The sequence below is a fragment of the Diadema setosum genome, chromosome 21, assembly GCF_964275005.1.
Source record: "Diadema setosum chromosome 21, eeDiaSeto1, whole genome shotgun sequence".
Lineage (NCBI taxonomy): Eukaryota > Metazoa > Echinodermata > Echinoidea > Diadematoida > Diadematidae > Diadema > Diadema setosum.
Genome location: NC_092705.1, coordinates 6,059,280 through 6,080,527, shown reverse-complemented (window position 1 = coordinate 6,080,527; position 21,248 = coordinate 6,059,280). Strand labels below are relative to the sequence as shown.

The 21,248-nt window shown below is 37.3% G+C and overlaps 2 protein-coding genes across 2 annotated transcripts; one reads left to right on the top strand and one right to left on the bottom strand.

Moving 5' to 3' along the window:
* The first annotated feature begins 2,280 nt into the window (after positions 1-2,280).
* LOC140244750 (uncharacterized) lies at positions 2,281-7,054 on the top strand. Its single transcript, XM_072324363.1, has 5 exons — positions 2,281-2,457; positions 3,473-3,581; positions 4,586-4,653; positions 5,837-5,914; positions 6,609-7,054. Exons 1-5 carry the CDS (start codon positions 2,316-2,318, stop codon positions 7,052-7,054), a joined length of 843 nt encoding a protein of 280 aa, XP_072180464.1. The 5' UTR covers positions 2,281-2,315.
* A 4,834-nt stretch (positions 7,055-11,888) lies between these two features.
* Positions 11,889-19,494, bottom strand: LOC140244181 (signal peptidase complex subunit 2-like). The gene is made up of 6 exons (XM_072323812.1): positions 19,461-19,494; positions 18,589-18,682; positions 17,420-17,500; positions 16,489-16,648; positions 15,255-15,390; positions 11,889-14,051 (listed from the first exon to the last, which is right to left on the bottom strand). The coding sequence occupies exons 2-6, from the start codon at positions 18,616-18,618 to the stop codon at positions 13,865-13,867; spliced, it is 594 nt and encodes a 197-aa protein (XP_072179913.1). The 5' UTR covers positions 18,619-18,682; positions 19,461-19,494; the 3' UTR covers positions 11,889-13,864.
* Positions 19,495-21,248: the final 1,754 nt, after the last annotated feature.

The window sequence follows — 21,248 nt, the reverse complement described above, 5'->3', positions numbered from 1 at the left end:
ACTGATACAGAACTTTAAAATCAACTATAGGGCCTACTACATCATTGACATTGTCATTGTTATCATACATCGCTCATTCGTGGATCGTGTACAGTACGTGGCGTGTATAGCATAGTAAGGGGGTTCTACATGACATACACAATTCTCAGTGCACGGGACTGATATTTAACCTCTCTTCATCGCGAAAGTTTAGAGGACTGGTTGTTGGTCTCCCAACATACGCTAGGACAACCCCTAATATCACTCACGTTAGCACGCAAGTTCAATTATTCGACCAATATTTAGTTCCATGAACATTTGGGGGAATATTTTGACTTAAAATCACTCTATGTACAAGAAAAACAAAATTCAAATCAATATACTTGCCTCGCAGGATGAGAACAATCGTAAGCCAGAGATCGCTGCTCTCAGCAGATGATAAAATTGCAATTGAAAGTGGGCGCGATCGCCGATCGACGAATAGAGCAGCGAAACATTCTCTCGTTGGGTCTCGCAATTTAGGCTAAATCTCGAAATTTGCGAGAGATAATCTCTTTGGAGCTTCCAATATACTTATAGGTGTCACGTTTCAGAAATATAGAATGTGAATCATTTAACTGACATTAATTTTTGAGCTGCCATATCTTTTCACTTGATCTTAGTAAAACATAATGTATTTTTTCATCCAAATTGAGCTTAAAGTTGAAAAAGTGGTGAAATAGAATTAAAAAAATATTTACACTTCTTTACCTCTATCCCCTACAGAGTCATGTAGGATTCCGGTTACTACAACAACGAATTTTGGCGTGTGCAGGTGCAGTGTACCGTGACAGGTGGATGAGAGCTCTCGGCAGGTAAACCGAGATGTAGTACAAGGAAACAGTAGTGCCTCAAGTCGAAGACCCTAGCTTATTTCTCCATCGCTAAACACCAAAGAGTGGGCTCTTGCTTGCAAGCCCAGTCATTATCTGTAGCTGTACGTGGACAGTTATGATGGCTGCTGCAAACTAGCTGATTAATTGTAGCTCCAGGGAACGTGCTGGATTTGGTCGTCGGATCGGCTTTGTGCCTGCAGTGCCGTTGGAATGTAGGTTGGTAAGTCGTGCAATATCTATGCAATATATTTGTGCAATATTTATACCTCGGCCTCATGAATAGATGACTGTATTTTGTATGTCTTACATCAATTCAATCATCATCATCTGTTTTTACTCAGTACACATCATGCATCATCACATGTATGTAGTATACTGAGACTGGGTATGCAGTATGATTGCTGTCACCTAGTGCAGAATTTGACATGACTTTGTAAGAAACAAATCGAATGTGAACACAATTGCACAATACACAGATACAGTATTCATGTTTGTGTCTAGCTGTCATATCATTATCAAGTACTTCAGTTTAAGCTCAGTTTGACATAGTGTGACATGACATCAGTGATACACTGTCACTCGCCGCGGTCAGCTCAGCTCGTCTAATTCAAATGGTTGTCAATCTCCAATACACTTGTGGCAAAAAAAACCCAAAAAACAAAACAAATATTTTAACAGGTGAGGTTACCATATAATACTTATGAGTGAACATGAATTGTGTAGTTTATGGTTAGATTTTATAGGGTATTGAGCTATAAAAACCAGCTTTGGGGAAGACTTCCGTATGTCCCCCTCCCCCAAATGTTTGTGTGTGGGACTTTGAGTGTGTGCATCCGTGTGAAAGCTAACAATAGTACAAGAATAGTGTAGAGTGGTATGAAAAATTAGTGGGGCGGGGGAATAGAGGATCTTTTTTGTTATCACATGATACAAAGATCACGTTAAGGTAAGATCTTTGGGGCTTTAAGAGATTTCTACAGTAGGCTTACATGTAGTTGCTACTTTGTACAAAGTCACTTGCTTAACTCTGTATCAGTTTGCTATGGTCTTAAAACCCCTCACATATTATGCTGAGACTGCAACACATGAGCACTTTATGAAAATAATTCAAAAACTGTTTTTCAAAGCTATGTAACTTCTTAGAAATCCATTAACAGCAAAGTCAAGAGAAAAAAAAAATTGCAAGCTCTGCTGTGGTCTAAATTGCATGACAATGCTATTGCTGTGACACTTTAATGTATTGTCCTATATCACAAATTATGAGTCAAGTTGTGCATTGTGCATTTGATTGAAATATGTTAAGTCGGCAAGCCATTGATTGAGTCGGACATGTGAACGTATATAGCACTACGGCATAAAGAGTTTGATAATGACACTTCACTCTGAGCTGTAATTTCACAATTTATCATTCCACAGGGTGACTTCAACATCACTGACATGTGACATCCGTCCAGTGCAAGCATGGTCCTGTTCATCAACATCAACGTAGGTCAGAGGGTAGAGGTCATCTACAAGGGTGAAGTTCATGAGGGCACAGTGAAATATAAAGGTGGCTTGACCAACGTTACGGGAGATTGGGTTGGCATTGAACTCGACGAGCCAGGTTGGTACAGTGTCTTTTTATGATCCAGCAACATCTTATGTTATGCTAAATGAATTCCAGCCATGCATTAGCATGATGCTTCAAAGCAGCTCAGTTAATGTGTAAGGCATCACAGCAAGAAGCACCAACAAATATAAGCATGTGTTGGGTGTTTACACTTTCCTCAAAATGTGAATAGCTGATCCAAAGCAGGTGATTGCACTGCAGTATGCACTTATGTCTCATACTACTAGTAACTTAATATATAATGATACAGGGCCAATTTTCTATCAGGTACACATGTAGTGAACACACAAACTTTGCATCAAATACATTGTAATGATTCAGAAGAATACAATTCATGGATATTGTATATTGAACAAAAGTAGCCAGGTCCAGCCTGGCCCCAACTTTGGGCACACATCATAGTGGCCCATAATCAAGAGTAAGTTTAGTGGCTGTAGCATAGAACAGCAAACACTCATGATGCATGGCCTGTAGCATCTAATGTCACCACTGAGAAGCCTCTTGTGCCATTGTTTGAAGATGGTCATATTTTGTATTTAATTAGATTTATGCTTTACATCTGTGCATATCAATTACTCAAGTTCACACCTATGCAATTGCTTGATGAGCACATTTGCCTGATTATAATAAAGTTCTTAAATTCCCATTCACCCTGATTACAGCATAGCAAATTTACATGATATATATTAGATGATAAATATAATATGTGTGTATGTGTGTGTATGTATGTGCAAAATGTGTGTTTATCATCAATTCATCTTCAATAAACAAAGACTGCATGAGTAGCTCTCAACGGTGCATCATATGCCATTATCTATCTACCTATCTCATGTATCAAGTTGTGATAGATAGGTATAGATAGATAGCTGACAGGTAGATAGACCAAATATTTTGATATGAATATTCAATGTGATGAATATACTTCTGTACCTGATGTACTAGATTTTCTCTGAATGTTTCTATATATCTTGTTTTTTTTTTTTTCTGGCATTTGTGCATCCTTTCATAGTTGGCAAACACAATGGCTTGTACAAGGGCAGACAGTACTTCTCCTGCAGGAATAAACATGGGATCTTTGTCCATCCATCTAGGATACGTTTCATGTTTACCAAGAGGATGTGAGTTGAATAATATATAACCTTGATTTGATGAAAATTTGCATTTAGTCTTATTTGATGGTTTTATAATGATAATGTTCATACATGTATGATCTACTCCACTCAGGGTAACCACTTCTATGCAAGAATTATTCTCCCAGATGCCCCGCTATCATTTTTGCCTTAACATTGCCCACTATATACCTATCTATACACGTAGCACAGGTTGTGATCAAAGCATAATGTCAGACATGCTATATACATTGGTGTATGTTATGGGACAATATTTGAATCCAAGGTCTCATGTTCAAAAGTCTAGTGCCTCAACCACTAAACCATGCAGATCTCACCAGACAAAAAAAGGCTCCACAGACAGAGAGTTATCTTGTGAACACAATAAAATGGAAGCAAAAAAAAAAAAATCTAGTAATGTCTAGAGCAAAATGAGACAAGCGTTTTTAAAAAAATGATCATGATATTAGTCTTTAGTAGGACATGTTCATGCATATTGTTCCGTGAAATGAAATCTGTCACAGACAGAATTATGTCATTAAAATGTTCAGATGATAGGTTTCTAGATAATTTGCAGTTTCATAATTTTTTATTGACTTGAAGAAAAAAAAAATCAGATAATGTTTTAAAAAAGATTATTCTGGTACCAAGCATTTGATTGCAGGGGTTATTTCATATTTCCTTGTGACTTGTCATATAGCAGAAATCAACAGCCAGTATAATTTAAGATTCACCTTAATTATTCCATTACTTTTACTTATCTGGTATTTTGTGTCTAATTGCAGATAAGGACCAACATTCCAAAAGTGTATTGAGATTGAAAGTATTGTTACATAAGAAGTTTTCAGAAACAAATATCTTGATACCTTTTGATTATGTCTATATTGGTGCCAGAATATTTCTGCCCCACTTTCATCTTCCTATTTCACATGTTGTTTCAACAATGTAAGCAAGAGGTGTACATTTATCAAAATGCTCATTCATTGGTTCAATTTATGCCGATCATCTGACAGGTACTTTGACACATACAAGTCAGTGAGCCCTGATTCGTCATTTGATGAGACCCTGTTCCACACTGCAAGTAAGTATTTTACAGATTTTAATTCCCAGGGTAATTTTTGCTGCATATATATCATAATCTTGTCTTTGTCACATCGGCATTTCTGAATGTTACTGCATATCATGTACCGTAGAAAGGTCAGATGGGGCTGGCTGAATGCAATCAATCAGCACAATACACTGTATCAGCAAAAAATACACAAATTTGCCTATATGAGACAGAAATATTTACTTTGATCTGAGTTAAGATAGTACTAGTATGCATCATGTGCATATGCTTACCCTGGTGAAATTTTCACTTGAAGTTTATATAAACCATACACATATACTCATGATAGTGTTTTTGTGTGCTATTTTTGTGTGTGCATGTTTTCAAGAGACAATTTATACAGCCTGATGTTTGTGTATTGTGTATGTTGGCTGAAATAGATACATTGTATCATCAGACTTAAAGGGATCAAAATACAAGGAAATGTCTTCTTAAACATGTGCAGTGGTAATATTGAAGGCTTGATTGCCTGCATTAGATACACAAAGTTTCAGTATCAATAGTGTTTCATTACAGTGGAAAAGTCATTTTGCATCATCCTAAATCAAATTAACATTAAGCACGAGTACTACTGGGCATTAAAAAAAAATGGGATGAATACTTAACTTGTTTTCATAGAATTCTACTGTGTGATGAGTTCCAAAAGTTTTACACAACTTTTAAGAGCATATATGTTCATGAACTACACTTTTATCAAATCTTTTGATTAAACAGTTGCATGTTGAAGGGTCAGAATACTACCAACTGTGAGCCAGCATTTCTATAATTAGGATGAGGCACATCATAAGACTCTAGTGCACTTGGATGTGCTATTTCTAGCAACACATACAAGTTAGTAATTAGGAGTTTTGCTTTTCACTAATGCAGATTAGAACCTGTAAGGTAACATGACGTCTATGTTTTTGTTTCATTTGATAATTATGATCTATTATCTTCATTTTGATAATGAACTCTTAACAAAAGAAATGACTCATTGTGATAAAATTGATTATTCTATCTCTCACAACCCTGTCAGTAGGATTATTTTCTCCAAGACTACTTTTGATATATTTTGCAATCATATCTTTACTTTGCATTTACCTTATATGCAAGTTCATGTGGATTTCCATTCACCCCTTGTGCATTTGTGCATAATTTCTTTTCCTTCTCTTCCCAGAGCCAAAGGTGTTAGGATACTCAGATGGCAAGTCAGTGAATGGATCTTACCTGGACACAGCCAGACAGGGATTTGAAGGTAAGAATTAAAAATGTCAAGTCTTCCAAAAATGGAAGTTTCAGAACCCTCAACAACTCAGAAATGCTCACATGCATATGGCCAAGTTTGATATGGAGTATATGTTATCCACAGCCAAGTATCTTCGTTCCCATGTGAAATTCTAGGGGCGACAGTATTCGTCAAATTGATTGTGAACACCTTTATGACAGAGACTTTTTTTTGGGTGGGGGATATCTGTTATGTAAAAACAAATAATTCTTATATAAAAACGAATAATTCTTATGTCAGCTAGAGAGCTTTCATGTTACATATTTACCTTTGTTCAGGAAAAAGAAATTGCCTCGGAAAATAAAGTTATGTTCTACATGTATGATAAGTTGTGTTGAAGATGTTGCTATAAACACAAACCAAGTAGTTTCAAAACTTAAATGAGGTTTGCCTCTTTCAGCTGATGTCTCAAACAGTATATTTGGCACAAAGAAACAAAATAATTCTTTTACATTGATAGTTGATAGACAGTACTTGCTGTAATAGTGTTGTACATAAATGCCATCAAATGATACATCTCCAAACTGAATATATTTTTTTACTTTAGGGCTTAGACTTCAGCACAGAGTTTCAAAATCTTGGTGTGGATCATAAATGGCTCATCAAGATTTTTTTTTAATGTGTAATTTCATTGATACCAAAAAATCTTCTTTCACACATATAGAGCAAACAGATACTTGGTTTGCTGGGAAGTCAGCTAAACTCCACACCAGGAGTTACAGCGAGTCGGCCACACCCAACTACCACCTGGGTCATCCGGTAGGGAGCCGCTTTCGGGTGAAGACTGAGGCAGAGAAGGACGAGGAGGACAAGACCCTCCGCATCCGCCCCAAATCGGCTCTGGGTTCTTGCACTCCCCATCTCACTGCCCGCAGCCTGAACTACTCCATGCTGGGACACACCCGGCCGCTGTCAGGTCGGCTGAGCGCATCGTTTGACAAGACCACTGGCAGGGCGTCGGTCCTCAGCGCATCCTTCGGCGGGGAGGAAGACATCCCGTTCATCTCCACACCGTCCATCCCTAAGACCCACATGCCACATGCTCCCCTCCAGAGGCAGGACATGATTGGCTGGTCACAAACTCATCGTCCCCGAGAGTGGACACTGTAGAAGGAAACGATGCCCTCACTTACTTAAGATTGTTTCTAGTGAGAATGCAACCATGGAAAAATAAAATGAATTACAATGAAAATTTCAGCTTCAAAGTTGCAACAACAAACTGTCTAGGGAACCTCCATTATATATCAAGAATTCTCACGCAACTAGAAAGGAGACTTATTCATGATAATTGTACTTATTTGACGGAGAGCAATATGTTTGTTTGTTTTTTCATGAGCAATGACTAGCAGAAACTATTTATGATGAACTTCAACATTTGAAAATTACAAAACCAAAGATTTCTTTTTAACCAATAGTTTTTGAAATATTATATTTTTGATTCAAACTTCAGGCTGCGTAACACATATTGCAAGGGAAGAAAATAAGCAAAATCTTGTTCAATATAAAGTCTCATGCGGGGCACTATGTGTAGTTACTGTAAAGCAAGAAATATTTATGACATGAAATTTTCATGAATTGGAGCTGACAGCCTTTTTTTGCAACATTAAATTTTTGGGAATTGCCTCTGGCTTTCAAGGCATCATAGTGTAGACTAGAACTTTCACATGCATTTTAATGCTGCAAACTTTGCAAATTAAAATGCAGGCAAACATTTCTGGCTTTACAGTAGTAATTTGCTGTCCATCACCTTGCTGTTCTCCTTAATTTGTGGCATACTGCTGTGAACATTGTGATCTACCTCCATTTTGCAAACTAGCTTGCTGTGTACCGTAGGTTGCTATAGTCTTCAGGTGACATTGATAGGCCTAATTAGTGGAGTCATGCTGAAGAGTAGAACTTTTTACCACAAAATACATCATATCTTTACTATCATAGGTATATGGTGGCTTGTAAGGGTCAGGTTATGGTTGATAATACCACAGAATCTAGTACAGTGATCACTTATGAGTGCTGTGAGAGATGATGGCATGAAAATGTATTTAAGACTTGCATTGCCATGTCAGTGATAAGTCGATCGAGTCTGTTACACATGTTAGACAGCAAACCAACGGTGTATAAAAAGCTGTATAGAAAGAATGATTCCCGTCCATGTTTTGTAATTTGCACAACTCTTCAGTACTTTACTGGCAAGTCAATTTACAGTGATATCGTTACCGCTTATATTGCATAAGGAAAGTGCTTTGATGCCTTGAGCATTTATTCTAGTTATATCTGGCTCTTTTCAAGTCTTGTGATGTTTAGCGTAGCCAAATCTTTCAGCTGAATTTACAGTTCAGCAGTCTTGTTAAGCTTGTCACTACGTGATGGATATAATACTTGGATGTATCAGTTAGAGTGGACTTTCATAGTGACTGAATCCTTTTGACCTTTGACATGGCTTAAGTTGAATATCAGGATATAAAAGATACAATAGAAATTTACAGAAACTTGGACTTGAGGCCAGGAAAAAGTACTCCTTCATATGAGTTTGTTTGTAATAAAGTTCTTGATAGAGAGAGTCCATTTCTTCCAAAGACACAACTGATACCGCACTATCATTTTTGTTTGGTTTTGGATTTACTTGTAAATTGTATACATAACTTATACCAGTTCCTTTAACATGTCAAGTGACTCACTATGTAGAATTGTTCATGTGATTCACATGCTGTGGATGAAGTAATATATCAAGCTTGGAGTGTAGCAGTGATTATAGAATGAATCAGTTACAGGTGAATTGCAGTGAACAATGTCGGTACCAGGTAGATCCCACCCCACCTTCCATGTCAATTCAAAAGTGATATGATGAAATATACAACAAATGGAATGATCATTACCACTGTCTTTCAGGCTTTTTATAATGAATTATTATAATGATTGTATAATGCAAGCAACTTCTACTTGGCCTCCAGCATTTATCCTGTGATAAAAATTCTGATGAGGGAGGACATATATGTTTATTTTTGAAAAAGGGAGAGTAGATAGGTGATCTTGTCATCATTTTCAAATCTGTAGCCAGCACGGGATAACACAATGATATATGGTACGCAAATGATTGTGAGTGTGGATGTGTCACTGTGATTGACACGACTGCTTTGTGTTCTTGCTGTTTTACAGGGCTGCATATCATGTGTGTGAGGTAATTTGGGGAAATCCTTGTAATTTCAAATATTCATTGTTAGCAATTGCAACTAAAAAAGGGCTGTTTTTGATCAGTCCTGGAGCAATGGACAAGTAGTGAAACAACAGCAACTTCAAAATTGTGTATGTGTACCACTTTTACAAATATTACTGCTTCTCAGGTCAATAGTGTGTGCTTGTTGGTGTAATAAAATCATGATCATGGCATTTCTGAGCTTTAAAAAAAAAAAGATGTGATTTCTAGAGATCCTTTCCTCTGATTACCATTGTAAAAATAAATTGAAACATTAACTGATATCGGTAGTATTTGTGTAACACAGAAAAGCATCAGGTTTATTTTTTCTTGGTAGGCAGTTTTACAATCGTTTCAATCTTACAGAATACTGTACCTTGCATTCCATGTGTTTCTATGACAATCTTTCACATCATATATTTTTGTATGTTGTGTCAAATTTTCTGTCTATCTGTGAAATCTTGTAAATTTGAAGTAAATACTATAGCTGATGTATGTTGTTGAGACTATAGCATCCCTGGAAGGGTTAATAAATGGAAGTAGAACTACACATGTGTCATCCCATGATATTTCCTCATTATTTTAATTACTCTGCTGGTCTAATCAACCACAACTTTACCACCTAACCCCTGAAAAGCATGAACATACATTATAGCATACTGTAAAAGTGGACATTTTAGCATGAATAACATTTTGCCCTCAGTCTGGTAAAATCAATTTTGCTTGTTTTAAAGTCCGCAAAATCAGAGATAAAATATCGCAACAAAAATATTTGTTTTTATTTTTCATGCTAGATTCATGTTGCACAGAATGTGCAAAAATGTCAATATATATACATCACATATGAAAAACCATTACAGTCAGTCCGCAGCATGTATGCTAATGAGCCGATCCGGCAAGATTTATTCAGCACTCTCGTTGACGATCTTTGCGTTCGAAAGGTGTCTCGTCGTGCGAGATTTTGCGAGACTTTGATAGGGCTATGGTTTTCACAGTGTAGCGACTTGTACATACATTCGTCATGGCTACAAGTCACGGTATATTGTTTTCCAGACTTTGATCTTTATTTTGATACAGAATTTGCCTATAACATCGGATCTTATCATGACTATATAATCAGTTGAATTTGCGTAAATTTTACCTGCTTTTCACGGAAGATTTTGTCATCTAAAGTTCTTTTTTGGTTCCTGACCGGATTAAGAAACTGTTGTTTCTGATTTTGGCTTTTTCTTAGAGAGGAAACTTAGATACTCATCATATATCGGAGTCAAGGAGACGCAAGCATGATTTATACTAGTTTTTCCGTTTTGAAATGTCTGTAAAATTCACTCATAAGCCAGAAGTATGCTCCGCACAAAGTGTACAGTGGTGCGAAAGAGCTCTCTCATTGGACAGTGCGTGCGTTCAGCGCTTGAACTACACGCGTGCCAAAAAACCGCAAGTGGCATGAAACCGTTATGTAGCAGCGTAATGACGTAATGCAAGCGCTGAGTGCAGGCGCTGTCCAATGAGAGAGCTTACTCTTGAGATTGCACGGTTTCAAACTGATCAGCACTGACATCGATGTATATTTTACTGGTTCCTGACCGGATTGAGCAACAAATTGTCAAGATATTTACATGGATACAAAGATTAGGAGATGGACTACCAAATAAAGCATTTTCATTGAGACGCAAGGTGAATTTGGTATTTTTTTGACGTCTTGAAAGTGTACTGCACGAATTACTTTTTTCATCATTTTTCAAGCTCAAATTACGCTATGATATTTTTCATTTACAATAATCTGAGTAACATGTGACAATAGTTTACATATTTTCCTTGAATTTGATACCAAATTTGTGAACATAAGGTGTATTTTTGTAGCCGAAAGCCCAAGGACAAAATCCCCTTACGCACCTCATTACGTATGCAAGCCTAAAGCGGGCTTGCATACGAGTTGAATAAATACGAGCGAATTATCGGGTGTTGCGGACTGACTGATTAGCTCTGTCATATCCTCAAAGATTGAAGTTTTTGGGACCACTCCTCCGTTCAAGTACAGTTGTGTACAGTTTTTCATTCATGAAAAACTTTAGAGAGAGAGAGGAGAAATATATATACATGTGTGTGTGTATATATATATATATATATATATATATATATATATATATATATATATATATATATATATATATAAAATATAATATAATATATACACATAATGTATAAAAGACACAGCTCACTGACCCACTATTTTGCACAGAAGAAAGATGAAACTCCATAACAACCGCTTTAAAGGGATTATAAGATAATCATTGATATTGGTATATCCACCGAGTATCTATTCATGCTTATTTGAAATTTCCTGTAGGATTTTTGTGGAATATAAAGAAATATGTCAGATAGCAGAACTATGGGTCTTAGATGATTTCATTCTTCCACATTTACAACATTTTCAAATACATGTACAGTACTAAAAATCACATATTATCAACACCGTTGACCCCAAACGCACCATTTTTGGCCTCATAATAGTACAGCGTACTCCCACTTTCCTGACCTACTGAGTAGATGGCTGGTGTAAAGTTTTGTGAGTTTTTGATGCATGGTCACATTTGAAGTAAAACTGTAGGAGGCAGCATTACATCAAGACAATTCACACCAATGCAATGGTCATAACACACAAAGTTTCCCTTCCATCTCAGCAAGGCTAAAGGACTTCATTATAAAGAAATCTACACAACAGAATAAGAAGAAGAATGTCAATTCTCCGTGTTTAGAAGTGAAAGGTCACTTTATTTACATACTCGAGTTTGCTACACATCTATGCAGAAGAAAAACAGGGTTGATCTACACATACTGATATTCACAAAAGTTCACAAAACATTGCTCAAACAATACATATCATGTGCTAAACACAACAACTGAGACTCGATCTACAGCTGAGGAAAACAAAAAACAAATAAGTCCGACTATGCTTCAATGATGAGCTTCCAATGGTCTACCCTTCTTCTTAGACACCAAAACATTTGCATACCTTGACGTACATGTTGCCATGGGGCAATACATGACATACAGTCAAACCTGCCTCAGCGGTCATCTGTCTATAGTGACCATCTGCTGTATATTGCCACTGAAAAATCCCTCCCCCCTCCCATGTATGGCGGCCTCCTGTCTAACGCGGCCAGCAACCACCAATTTTGTCTCCCGTGGTAGAATTTGACCAGTCTATAGCAGCCACAGACCCATACCAAGCTGCAGCAAAGCAGATAATTCCGATAATTCAAGAAAGTAGTAGTTTATGCAATGCATGCTCCGCCGTGAGTTGTGAAAGATCTAGGAATGTAAAAACATCAACATAAGTCAACATCACAAGCCTTGAAAGCTTAGAAGTGCTCTGCGACCCAATGTATTCGAATGCAAATATGTGCAGTGCAGTGATGTACAAATCCTGACATATCTCCTCTCCAGGTGGACATTACAAGGTTATGCCTCGATAAGTGTCGGTAAATAGTTCGTAACTGTTTGATACTCATTTGGCAAAACCAGCTAACCTCATAAGAAAGCAAGCACAATCACTTGCCTCAAATGCATTGAGAAAAAGCTGAAAAATAAATAGGTGGTGCTTCTATTTTACTTATACCAACAACAGACATAAGAAGATTCAATTCCTGTTTGACAATACAGTAGATGGAACCCTGGATAAGATCTTTGCAGAATATGACACCTCCCAAAGGCTTAACACATATGACATCTACAGTATCCTGTCATGAACAGATTTTAACCCATCGAAGACGAATCCCAAGTATCACTTGGGCAGGTGTCAATGGGAAATACATGTTATAGCAAAATCAGCCCATCCTCAACGGGTTAAGGCTGCATCTCTGCATCATGCATAATCTCGACAATGTCGCTCACACCACAAATGCAATCTTCACTCTGTTGGTTCACAGATCACAGATTTTTCAGCAGATTCACAGATTTTCAGCAGGGTCATTTTGACCCTTCTAGCTCGCACGTTGATAGTACAGGTTTGAATTCTTTCCTTAAACAATTCTTTGGAAATACCTAGCGATCAGTTTGCCACATTCTGCATAGGAAGGGACCTCTAAGGTGAAATGGGGAAATCAAGCATTGTTCCCAAGAGTTTCGAGTTCTGCGGAACAAATGCATTTTTGAAGAAATCTTACTCTCAGATGCAACATGTAGTTACTGTAATCGTTTTCAACAGGAAAGTGGAACCAACCCCATTTTCTTGACCACAAAGATTTTGAAGTTGCTGAGCGGAGATGCTAATCTATATCTTCATATGCTTGCTTCTGTGAGACTGTCAACAGCATTTTCATTACAATTTCTACAAATTGTTTGTCCGTTTGAGGTTTTTGATTGTTTTTTAGGGGGTGGAATTCAATGATGATCAACTGCAATTTTCATGCAAAAAAGGCATTCATTTGCCACAATCTTTGGTGAATGAGGAATGTGAATTTATAATCTGGGGCAAACAGAATGCAAAACACGACAAGAGGGAGTTCAACTTGAGGAGGTTTTTAAAAGTCCCTGTATGGGATGTATGAATATGGCATTAATCTCTTCAGGTTTAATTCTAAAGCATCCATATGAGTGTCATTTGAACATATACTTCAATACTGCAACATCAGTGTCAATGTATGCTTGGGCATAGATACCGTCTCCCTAAACAGGATTCACGAACAGACAAGAAGAAGGAAACCCATTGAAGGAAACTAATTCGTCTACTTGTCTTTCCTTTCGTTGATGAGACTGTCGTGCAACGAACAGACGTCTGCCTGGAAGAGATCGTAGAGAAGCGTGCCATTCTCGTCAAACCACGCCCCGACAGATTTGGAAAAGCTGGCATCTCTCATTGCCTTCGTGGTACCATCAGTGAACTGCATTATTAGACTATACTCATCATCAAACCTGGGGGGGGGGGGGTGGGAAAGGAGGGGAGAAAATGGGACATTGAGCTTTCTTAGCAGCTCATCCTTCAAAACATGTAATGAACATAAATGCTAAAGCTGATAAGAATATTCATCATATTCATGTAAAAAAAGAATTCCCATATACAATACACTCTTAACGTGAGTCCCATTCATCTGGATGGGAGAGTGTTTTGAGTAAAGACATACTCTACTCTTGCAAGAATCAAAGTTTTTTCAAATCTCACGATTGCCAAGTTTTTGCTTTTTACAAATTCATTCATGGTACTATTACAAGTTTATATGTGTATTTTAAGCTTTTGGCCTCAAGTAGGGCACCTCTGGCTCAGCAACTTTGACTCATGAATTTGCTGTAATTTTGTAAGAAAATATTTCAATATATAATTTTTTTTTTTCAATTTCAATCTCAATTTAAACTCATTTCTGCAACTTGTTTTCCTTAAAAATATATCTATAAAAGAATATACAACAATAACACAGTTTTACAAACAATTTCAATACATCACTTAGATACAAAATACATTAAATTGTTGCATTTCTCTTCATCAAGCATGTTCCACGTGGCATGGGCCATCACAACAAACATACATAATGATGCTTTCCTTGTGATGAGAAAACTGACAGAGTATTTTGATACTGTTTAGTGGCTGGTATGACCATCGTTAAATAACAGCACTCAGCAATTGTTTTTCCGTTTTTCTTTCATTGCCAGTGAGGTAGCAACATTACAGCCGCACACAATGGCAAACAATGACTTCCTATGATTCATCAATAATAAAGCTATGAAAACAATTCACTTCCTGAAAATATCCCCAACAAATAAAGCTGTGACTGATTGACTTTAAGCTGTCACATTTCAAGCACTTAATAAGTAGGAGAGGGTGATTTGAAACTATCACACGACTCAATCCCAATATACATTCCAGTTCAAATGAAGACGCGTAAGATTGCATGGTTTGACTGGATTGGACCTTTATTCAAATACCATCATGTTGACAAAGAAGCACTCTCTTCCAAGACTATCTTTTGAGTGGCTCTTGAAGCATCTCCATAAAATGCAAGCATGTATTCTTGACTGAGATGAAGACGATCTGCGTGTGTTGGTCAAACTCTTTAGCCATCTGGAATTATTGGTGCTAAATGGTGGTATTGGACTGATTTTTTTTTCTTTTAAATATCTTACCTCTTCATTATGGAATCACAGTACCACGTATTGCTGGGGTCAACCCCAGCTGGATCCTTTTGGTTGGTGACCAGAAAGTGATTCTTCTCGACCATTGTTGTGTACAGTGTCAGCACAGACATCATGGCAAAATAAGTGTGAAAGGGTCAAGGGTTATATCATGCATTACAGAAGCAACAATTCAGAAACATTTTAGTTACGATAAGATTATCTTGTTCTGCAAAATGATCTTAAGTTGAGACTGATTATTGTTCAAGAATTTTAGAAGTCCTCATGACTTCTACAATGCATGAACAATGATATTGACTTTTGTGGCCCTCGACAATCTTAGAGTCCTGACACATTCAATGGTGTGAGATTGAAAAATTTTAAAATTTTAAAAATCCTCTTTCAGTGACAAGGTCAAATAAGAAGTCTTGCTACTCCAAGCTCAGGAAAAAAGCACATTATATCAGGTACATATAGCCATTCTAAAGATATTACTATCCCTTTCTTATCATGATTTACTGAACAAAATCCTATCCTATTATTTGCTTCATGTCACAGAGCAACTTGATAATCTCTAACTACCAATCTACAGGTTCTTTGGCAAATGCATGTGTACAGAATCACCAAAACATTCACAGAAAAACTCTGAGATAACTCATACTCATGCCCATTAGCATTTCAGTATTGTTACATTGTTACAACAAAGATTGATAAAACACACAAATTCTGTCATGAACTTTCAAACAGATTGGAGCATTCTGACAGAAAAATACATATATGCTTACGAGCGAGCTACCACGGAACTAATTGCCCTAAGTCCCCTATTGGCAACAAGATTTAAAAACAACAATAAAGACCACTGCCTCACGGTGTAATCAATGCCAACAGTGGACTCAAATCAGGGTGCTCAACATTGAGAGACTAGGGTCTTATCCATTAGGCCTCACACTTCTCAACCCGATGGAAGCTCTCGCAGGTGGGTCGCGATGTCAGCCAAAAATAAATTGAAAGAGATATGTAATCTAACTAGGCCTATAAAATGTTGTTGTTGTTTTTTTAATGCAGTCCTTGGCCAAAGTGGGCTTTGGGATTTAAAAAAAGTTGAGAAGCATGGCAAAGCCACATCACAGTTAAGCATCAGGGATCAGGGAAATTTGGATCTACAGCTATCAATGTCCTTACAACTGGGATCAAGTGAGCTTGGGAAAGGCCCATTAGAGTGAAAGATTTGAAAAAAAAGGATATGCTAAAACACAGATGGCAAGAACTGTCTTGGACTCGGGAAAAGGCCTCAGATAGTCGTAGATGAGAGCCGCAACAGCGAACATGCAGGCCACGGAGCAGAGGATGAGACGATTGTCAATCAGCGTGTGGTTCTCTTCATACTGAAAGTGATCGGTAAAAATCTGGATAGAAGTGACAAGAAGATGAAGAGATAGGAAAGTAAAACACACGTTATACACCTTTGATGACATTGGAGGCCAAAACACAAATCGGGAGGTAGATGTTCTTTGAAGGAGGTCCTTCACATGGCAGATTGAATGTGAAGGTATAGAGTTATAGGTTCACAATCTGAAGAAACAGGATCTTTCGAAACTCTGAAAGTCAGATAAAACTATCAATGGAAAAATGAATACCCTGACCCTGCTATGTGTGTTGTATGAAATAAATATGAATGTAGAATTTATTATGCCTGATGTGACACAAACAGCATATATTATGTTGGTTTTGCATCATAATTCCCAAAGCTAATGACATCTCTCGAAAATCATAAACTGTTTAAGATAAATCATCATAATCATCAATATTATAAAAACAATCATACAAATACTGGTAAACATTCATGGTCTTCGGCACATTGCTATAGTTAATGTCACATAAACACACATGCTACATGTCTGCTTCCATAATATACTATCATCTGAAGAAGATACTGTATATAATGGACATTTTCATTATTACAAAGCATTTTGAAACCAAATTCATCACATTTCTTCTTGAAATACTCTGGAAGACATAATAAGACTCAATAAACTCACATCCTTTGAAGTTGCAATATTTTGTTGTTGTTGTTTTTATGTGGTTTTTTTTTGCAGTTGACTTGCATTTGTTTCTGTTTAGCTCTTCTATTGTAAAGAGGTAGAATTCTTCCACATTTTATTGATGTGTTCACTTACCATTCTTACAGCATCGTCAAGAGCATTCTTCACTGCTGTTCCATTCCATTTGTCAACCTTCACTGGATCTTGGTCTTGTTTCTGTGTATATATATAAAGCATGAGTGAGTATTATAGGATCACTCTCATTAGCTACACATTCAGTTCAGGACATGTGTAAGGGCTTGCTTGTATCAAGTGTAGGACTGTAGTGCTACACTTTGTATGTACAGTACTTTGTTATCACTCTATGCTATCACATGTTTGTATGCTGCCCATGTGTGATGGCTGATGTACGGAAGGAAACCACACAGGTGAATAGGTCGGTCTCATGAATGGCTGGGCATAAACTGTGGTTTTGGAATCGGAGCCCTGAATAAAGGTTGCATTTGTGGGATGTTGCCCATTCATATCCTGTTTGAAATCTAGTAATTTTCTGTGTGGATTCTGAACACATGTAATACAAATACATTTCCAAAAGAGTTTCATTATCCATTTCTATTCAACAACATCATTCACATCAGAAGAAATGTTTATCTAGCTCATTGACATTGTCAAATATTCTTGTAGGACAATCACATACACACACACATACACACACACACACACACACTGTGGCTAATAGCACAAGACACACAGAGGTGCAAAAACAAACACCATGCAAGTACATGTCAAGTCTCAGGCCATTCATACTAGGCATGAGACTTGCACCTAAGGTGTGTTTATGAACTCATGCTCACAAGCCTACCAAGCTTTAGTTTCAGCTTTTATCATGCCTCACAAACCCCCCCCCCCAAAAAAAATACACAAACTTGTTGCACATATAAGTCCTTCCCCCTCCCCCCCCCCCAAAAAAAAAAAAAAAAAAAAAATTATAAATAAAAATAAGTAAAAAAAAAAATTAAAAAAATAACCACAACACAGAGAGTCACATTTTGAGACCATCACAACCACCAACAACTTGATCACATGATTTACAGTTTATTTATGTATGCTAAACAAAGCTCCTTTTTTTTCTGGGGATTGATTACAATTTGAGGTATTATTAAATTGGGGGTCTAACGGCTGGTAGAACTATGAACCCACTCAACATATGGGAAATAATAAGATTTTTACTGAATGAGTTTAAGATTTGGTCCATTGCATTGGTACTTGTACATAATAAAAGCAAACTTTGAATAAAATCTTACCCCTTGGTCTCCGCGGTCATTCGAAGCCATTGTGACTGTTGCGTTGCGTTGTTGTGTCCAGCAATTCTTTCAAGTTTTATCACTCCTCTGCAACCTGCAAGAAAATAGAAATGGCAGTTGCATTCTATTGATAAGCTCATTCAGGCTAATACAGTTCTCAGTAATTACCGTATGTTAATGAACTCAGATAACTATATACACGCAGCCCATCCAGTTGAACGAAAGATCGGTCTGTCTGTATCTGTCCGTCGGGAATGTTCCGCGGAGACTGCGTCTGGCTTCACGGATCCCCTCCGTATGTCTACGGAGGACAGCGTTAATGGCAAAATATAAAAGAGTCCTCCGGACAGACGGATCTTTCTGTCTACCCATCCAGTCGCTGTAAATGCTTCACACAGCATATGTATCTGGTCAGGCTAGTACTCACTCAGAATCCAGGTAGATAGCTAACGAACGTTAGACCCCATGCACAGCCTAAGCTGAGACAGGTTAATGTGAGTTCATAGCCTTGATATACAGTGTAACATGCTAATTAATTTAATTTACTTGCCTGTAATTTGGCCCTTACTTAAACTTTAATTCAAATTTACAAAAAAAAAAAAAAATGAAATGCAATTAGGGGGCCTATACTCATGCGTCCAATTCAATTCGACTAACGTTATAGGGTCTACGTGTTCATGGTGTTAGGCCTAGATCTATTTCGAGTGCTATTTACATCATAATCATGTGATAATAGAACTAACTGTTACACTTTATTAACACATAGGGTATATACGGTTTTGATCAAATTTTTCAGAATAGCAAATGAGGTATATACATAAATTTTAATTTTTCAATAGAAAAATGCACAAGAATCCAAAACACACACTCACGTTTCGAGCCGCGATAGGCGATAGAGAGCAGAACCGTATACGTATACGACTACGTGTGTACAGTGCACAGTTCTACCAAGCTGAAGCCAGCGCCCAAACTCAGCGCCCAAACCGTGCTCTCGATACCTCGTGTTATCGATACTACGCCTCCGTGACGATACCGTGTGGAGTCCAAACTCGCCCTGAACGGCACAAAATCACTCACGTTCTCCTCATCTGTTGTCTCTAGGACGTCTGTCACGGCTTTTTATTTACTTTTTTGCAAGGAAGCGATAGCAGGTTATTTAGTTAAAGTTTCGAGCCAATTAATCATGGGTCACCTTCTGCAACTATGTTTCATTACAAATACAAGACAATAAGTTATTAAGATTATAGAAATCATCAATAGTAGGCATAATTTTCAAGGAAATGATTAGATGAAATCAGATTATTTTCGCCCCTAAATCGATACCTATTTTTTGTAAGATGATTTTTGTCACAAGTTTGTGAAAATTGAGCAAAATATGAATAGTTGGATGCCATTCAAAGGTTTAAAGGGAATAATCAGATAAATCAGGGTATTTTCTGCCTTGGTTTATACTTTCCCTTCAAAGAAATATATCTAATAACCTGATACAACTTGGCTTATGGGAACTATTTCAAATATGATTTTGACAAAAATTTGTGAAGATTGGAGAAAATATAAAGGGTCGGCGGCCACTCAAACTCAGATAAAATTCATGCATTTTCTGCCTTTGTCTGATCTTTCCCTTTAAAGATATATAGTTTGAGATCTGATACGAGGTGGCCGCCCCTAGTTTAATCCGAAAAACTTGAAAGATGGCAAAAATTGTTAAAGACTGGCGAAAATGACTAAGGGTCGCCTGCCATTTTACATGTCAGAAGTGAGTTTGGGCGCTGGGACTAAAACGGGTGCATTCTCGGTCTGGATATAGTCACTGAAATCTGCAATGACTTCTTCACCCTATCGAGTGATATATTCCTTTAAATCATGAAAAGCTGTAAATACAGATATCATGTTTACTTTGTATTTCCAGACAAATTCACGACACGTGTTTCTGGTGATCTTTTGTTCAAGTCTGATGAAACATTAACAGTCCGCACCCGGTTAAAGGGAATGATCAGATGAAATTTCGGCATTTTCAGCCTTTGTTTAATCTTTCCCTTTAAACAAATATATCTTCTAATCTGATACCACGCGTCCACCCCTAATTCGATTGGAGATAGTTTAAAGATGGTTTTGGTGCAAATTTGTAAAGGTTGCCAAAAATATGAAGGGTCGGCGGCCATTCAAAGTCAGAAATGAGTTTGGGCGCTGGGACTAAAACGGGTGCATACTGGGTCTCGATATAGTCACTGAAATCTACAATGACTTCTTTACCCTATCGAGTGATATATTCCTTTAAATCATGAAAAGCTGTAAAAACAGATATCATGTTTACTTTGTATTTCCAGACAAAGTCACGACACGTGTTTCTGGTGATCTTTTGTTCAAGTCTGATGAAAGATTAACAGTCCGCACCCGGTTAAAGGGAATAATCAGATGAAATTTGGGCATTTTCAGCCTGTGTTTAATCTTTCCCTTTAAAAAAATATATCTTCTACTCCCATACCACGTGTCCACCCCTAATTCGATCGGAGATAGTTTAAAGATGGTTTTGGTAAAAATTTGTAAAGGTTTCCGAAAATATGAAGGGTCGGCGGCCATTAAAAGTCAGAAATGAGTTTGGGCGCTGGGACTAAAAGGGGCGTATATTGTGTCTGGATATAGTCACTGAAATCTGCAAT

Coding starts and splice junctions, on each gene's coding strand:
- LOC140244750 (XM_072324363.1), top strand. CDS start 2,316: ATGGTCCTGTTCATCAACATCAACGTAGGTCAGAGGGTAGAGGTCATC. Junction 2,458..3,472: donor CATTGAACTCGACGAGCCAG/GTTGGTACAGTG, acceptor ATCCTTTCATAG/TTGGCAAACACAATGGCTTG. Junction 5,915..6,608: donor AGCCAGACAGGGATTTGAAG/GTAAGAATTAAA, acceptor TCACACATATAG/AGCAAACAGATACTTGGTTT.
- LOC140244181 (XM_072323812.1), bottom strand. CDS start 18,618: ATGGCTTCGAATGACCGCGGAGACCAAGGG. Junction 15,391..16,488: donor TCTTGCCATCTGTGTTTTAG/CATATCCTTTTT, acceptor GACCCTTTCACA/CTTATTTTGCCATGATGTCT. Junction 14,052..15,254: donor TGTGATTCCATAATGAAGAG/GTAAGATATTTA, acceptor CCCCCCCCCCAG/GTTTGATGATGAGTATAGTC.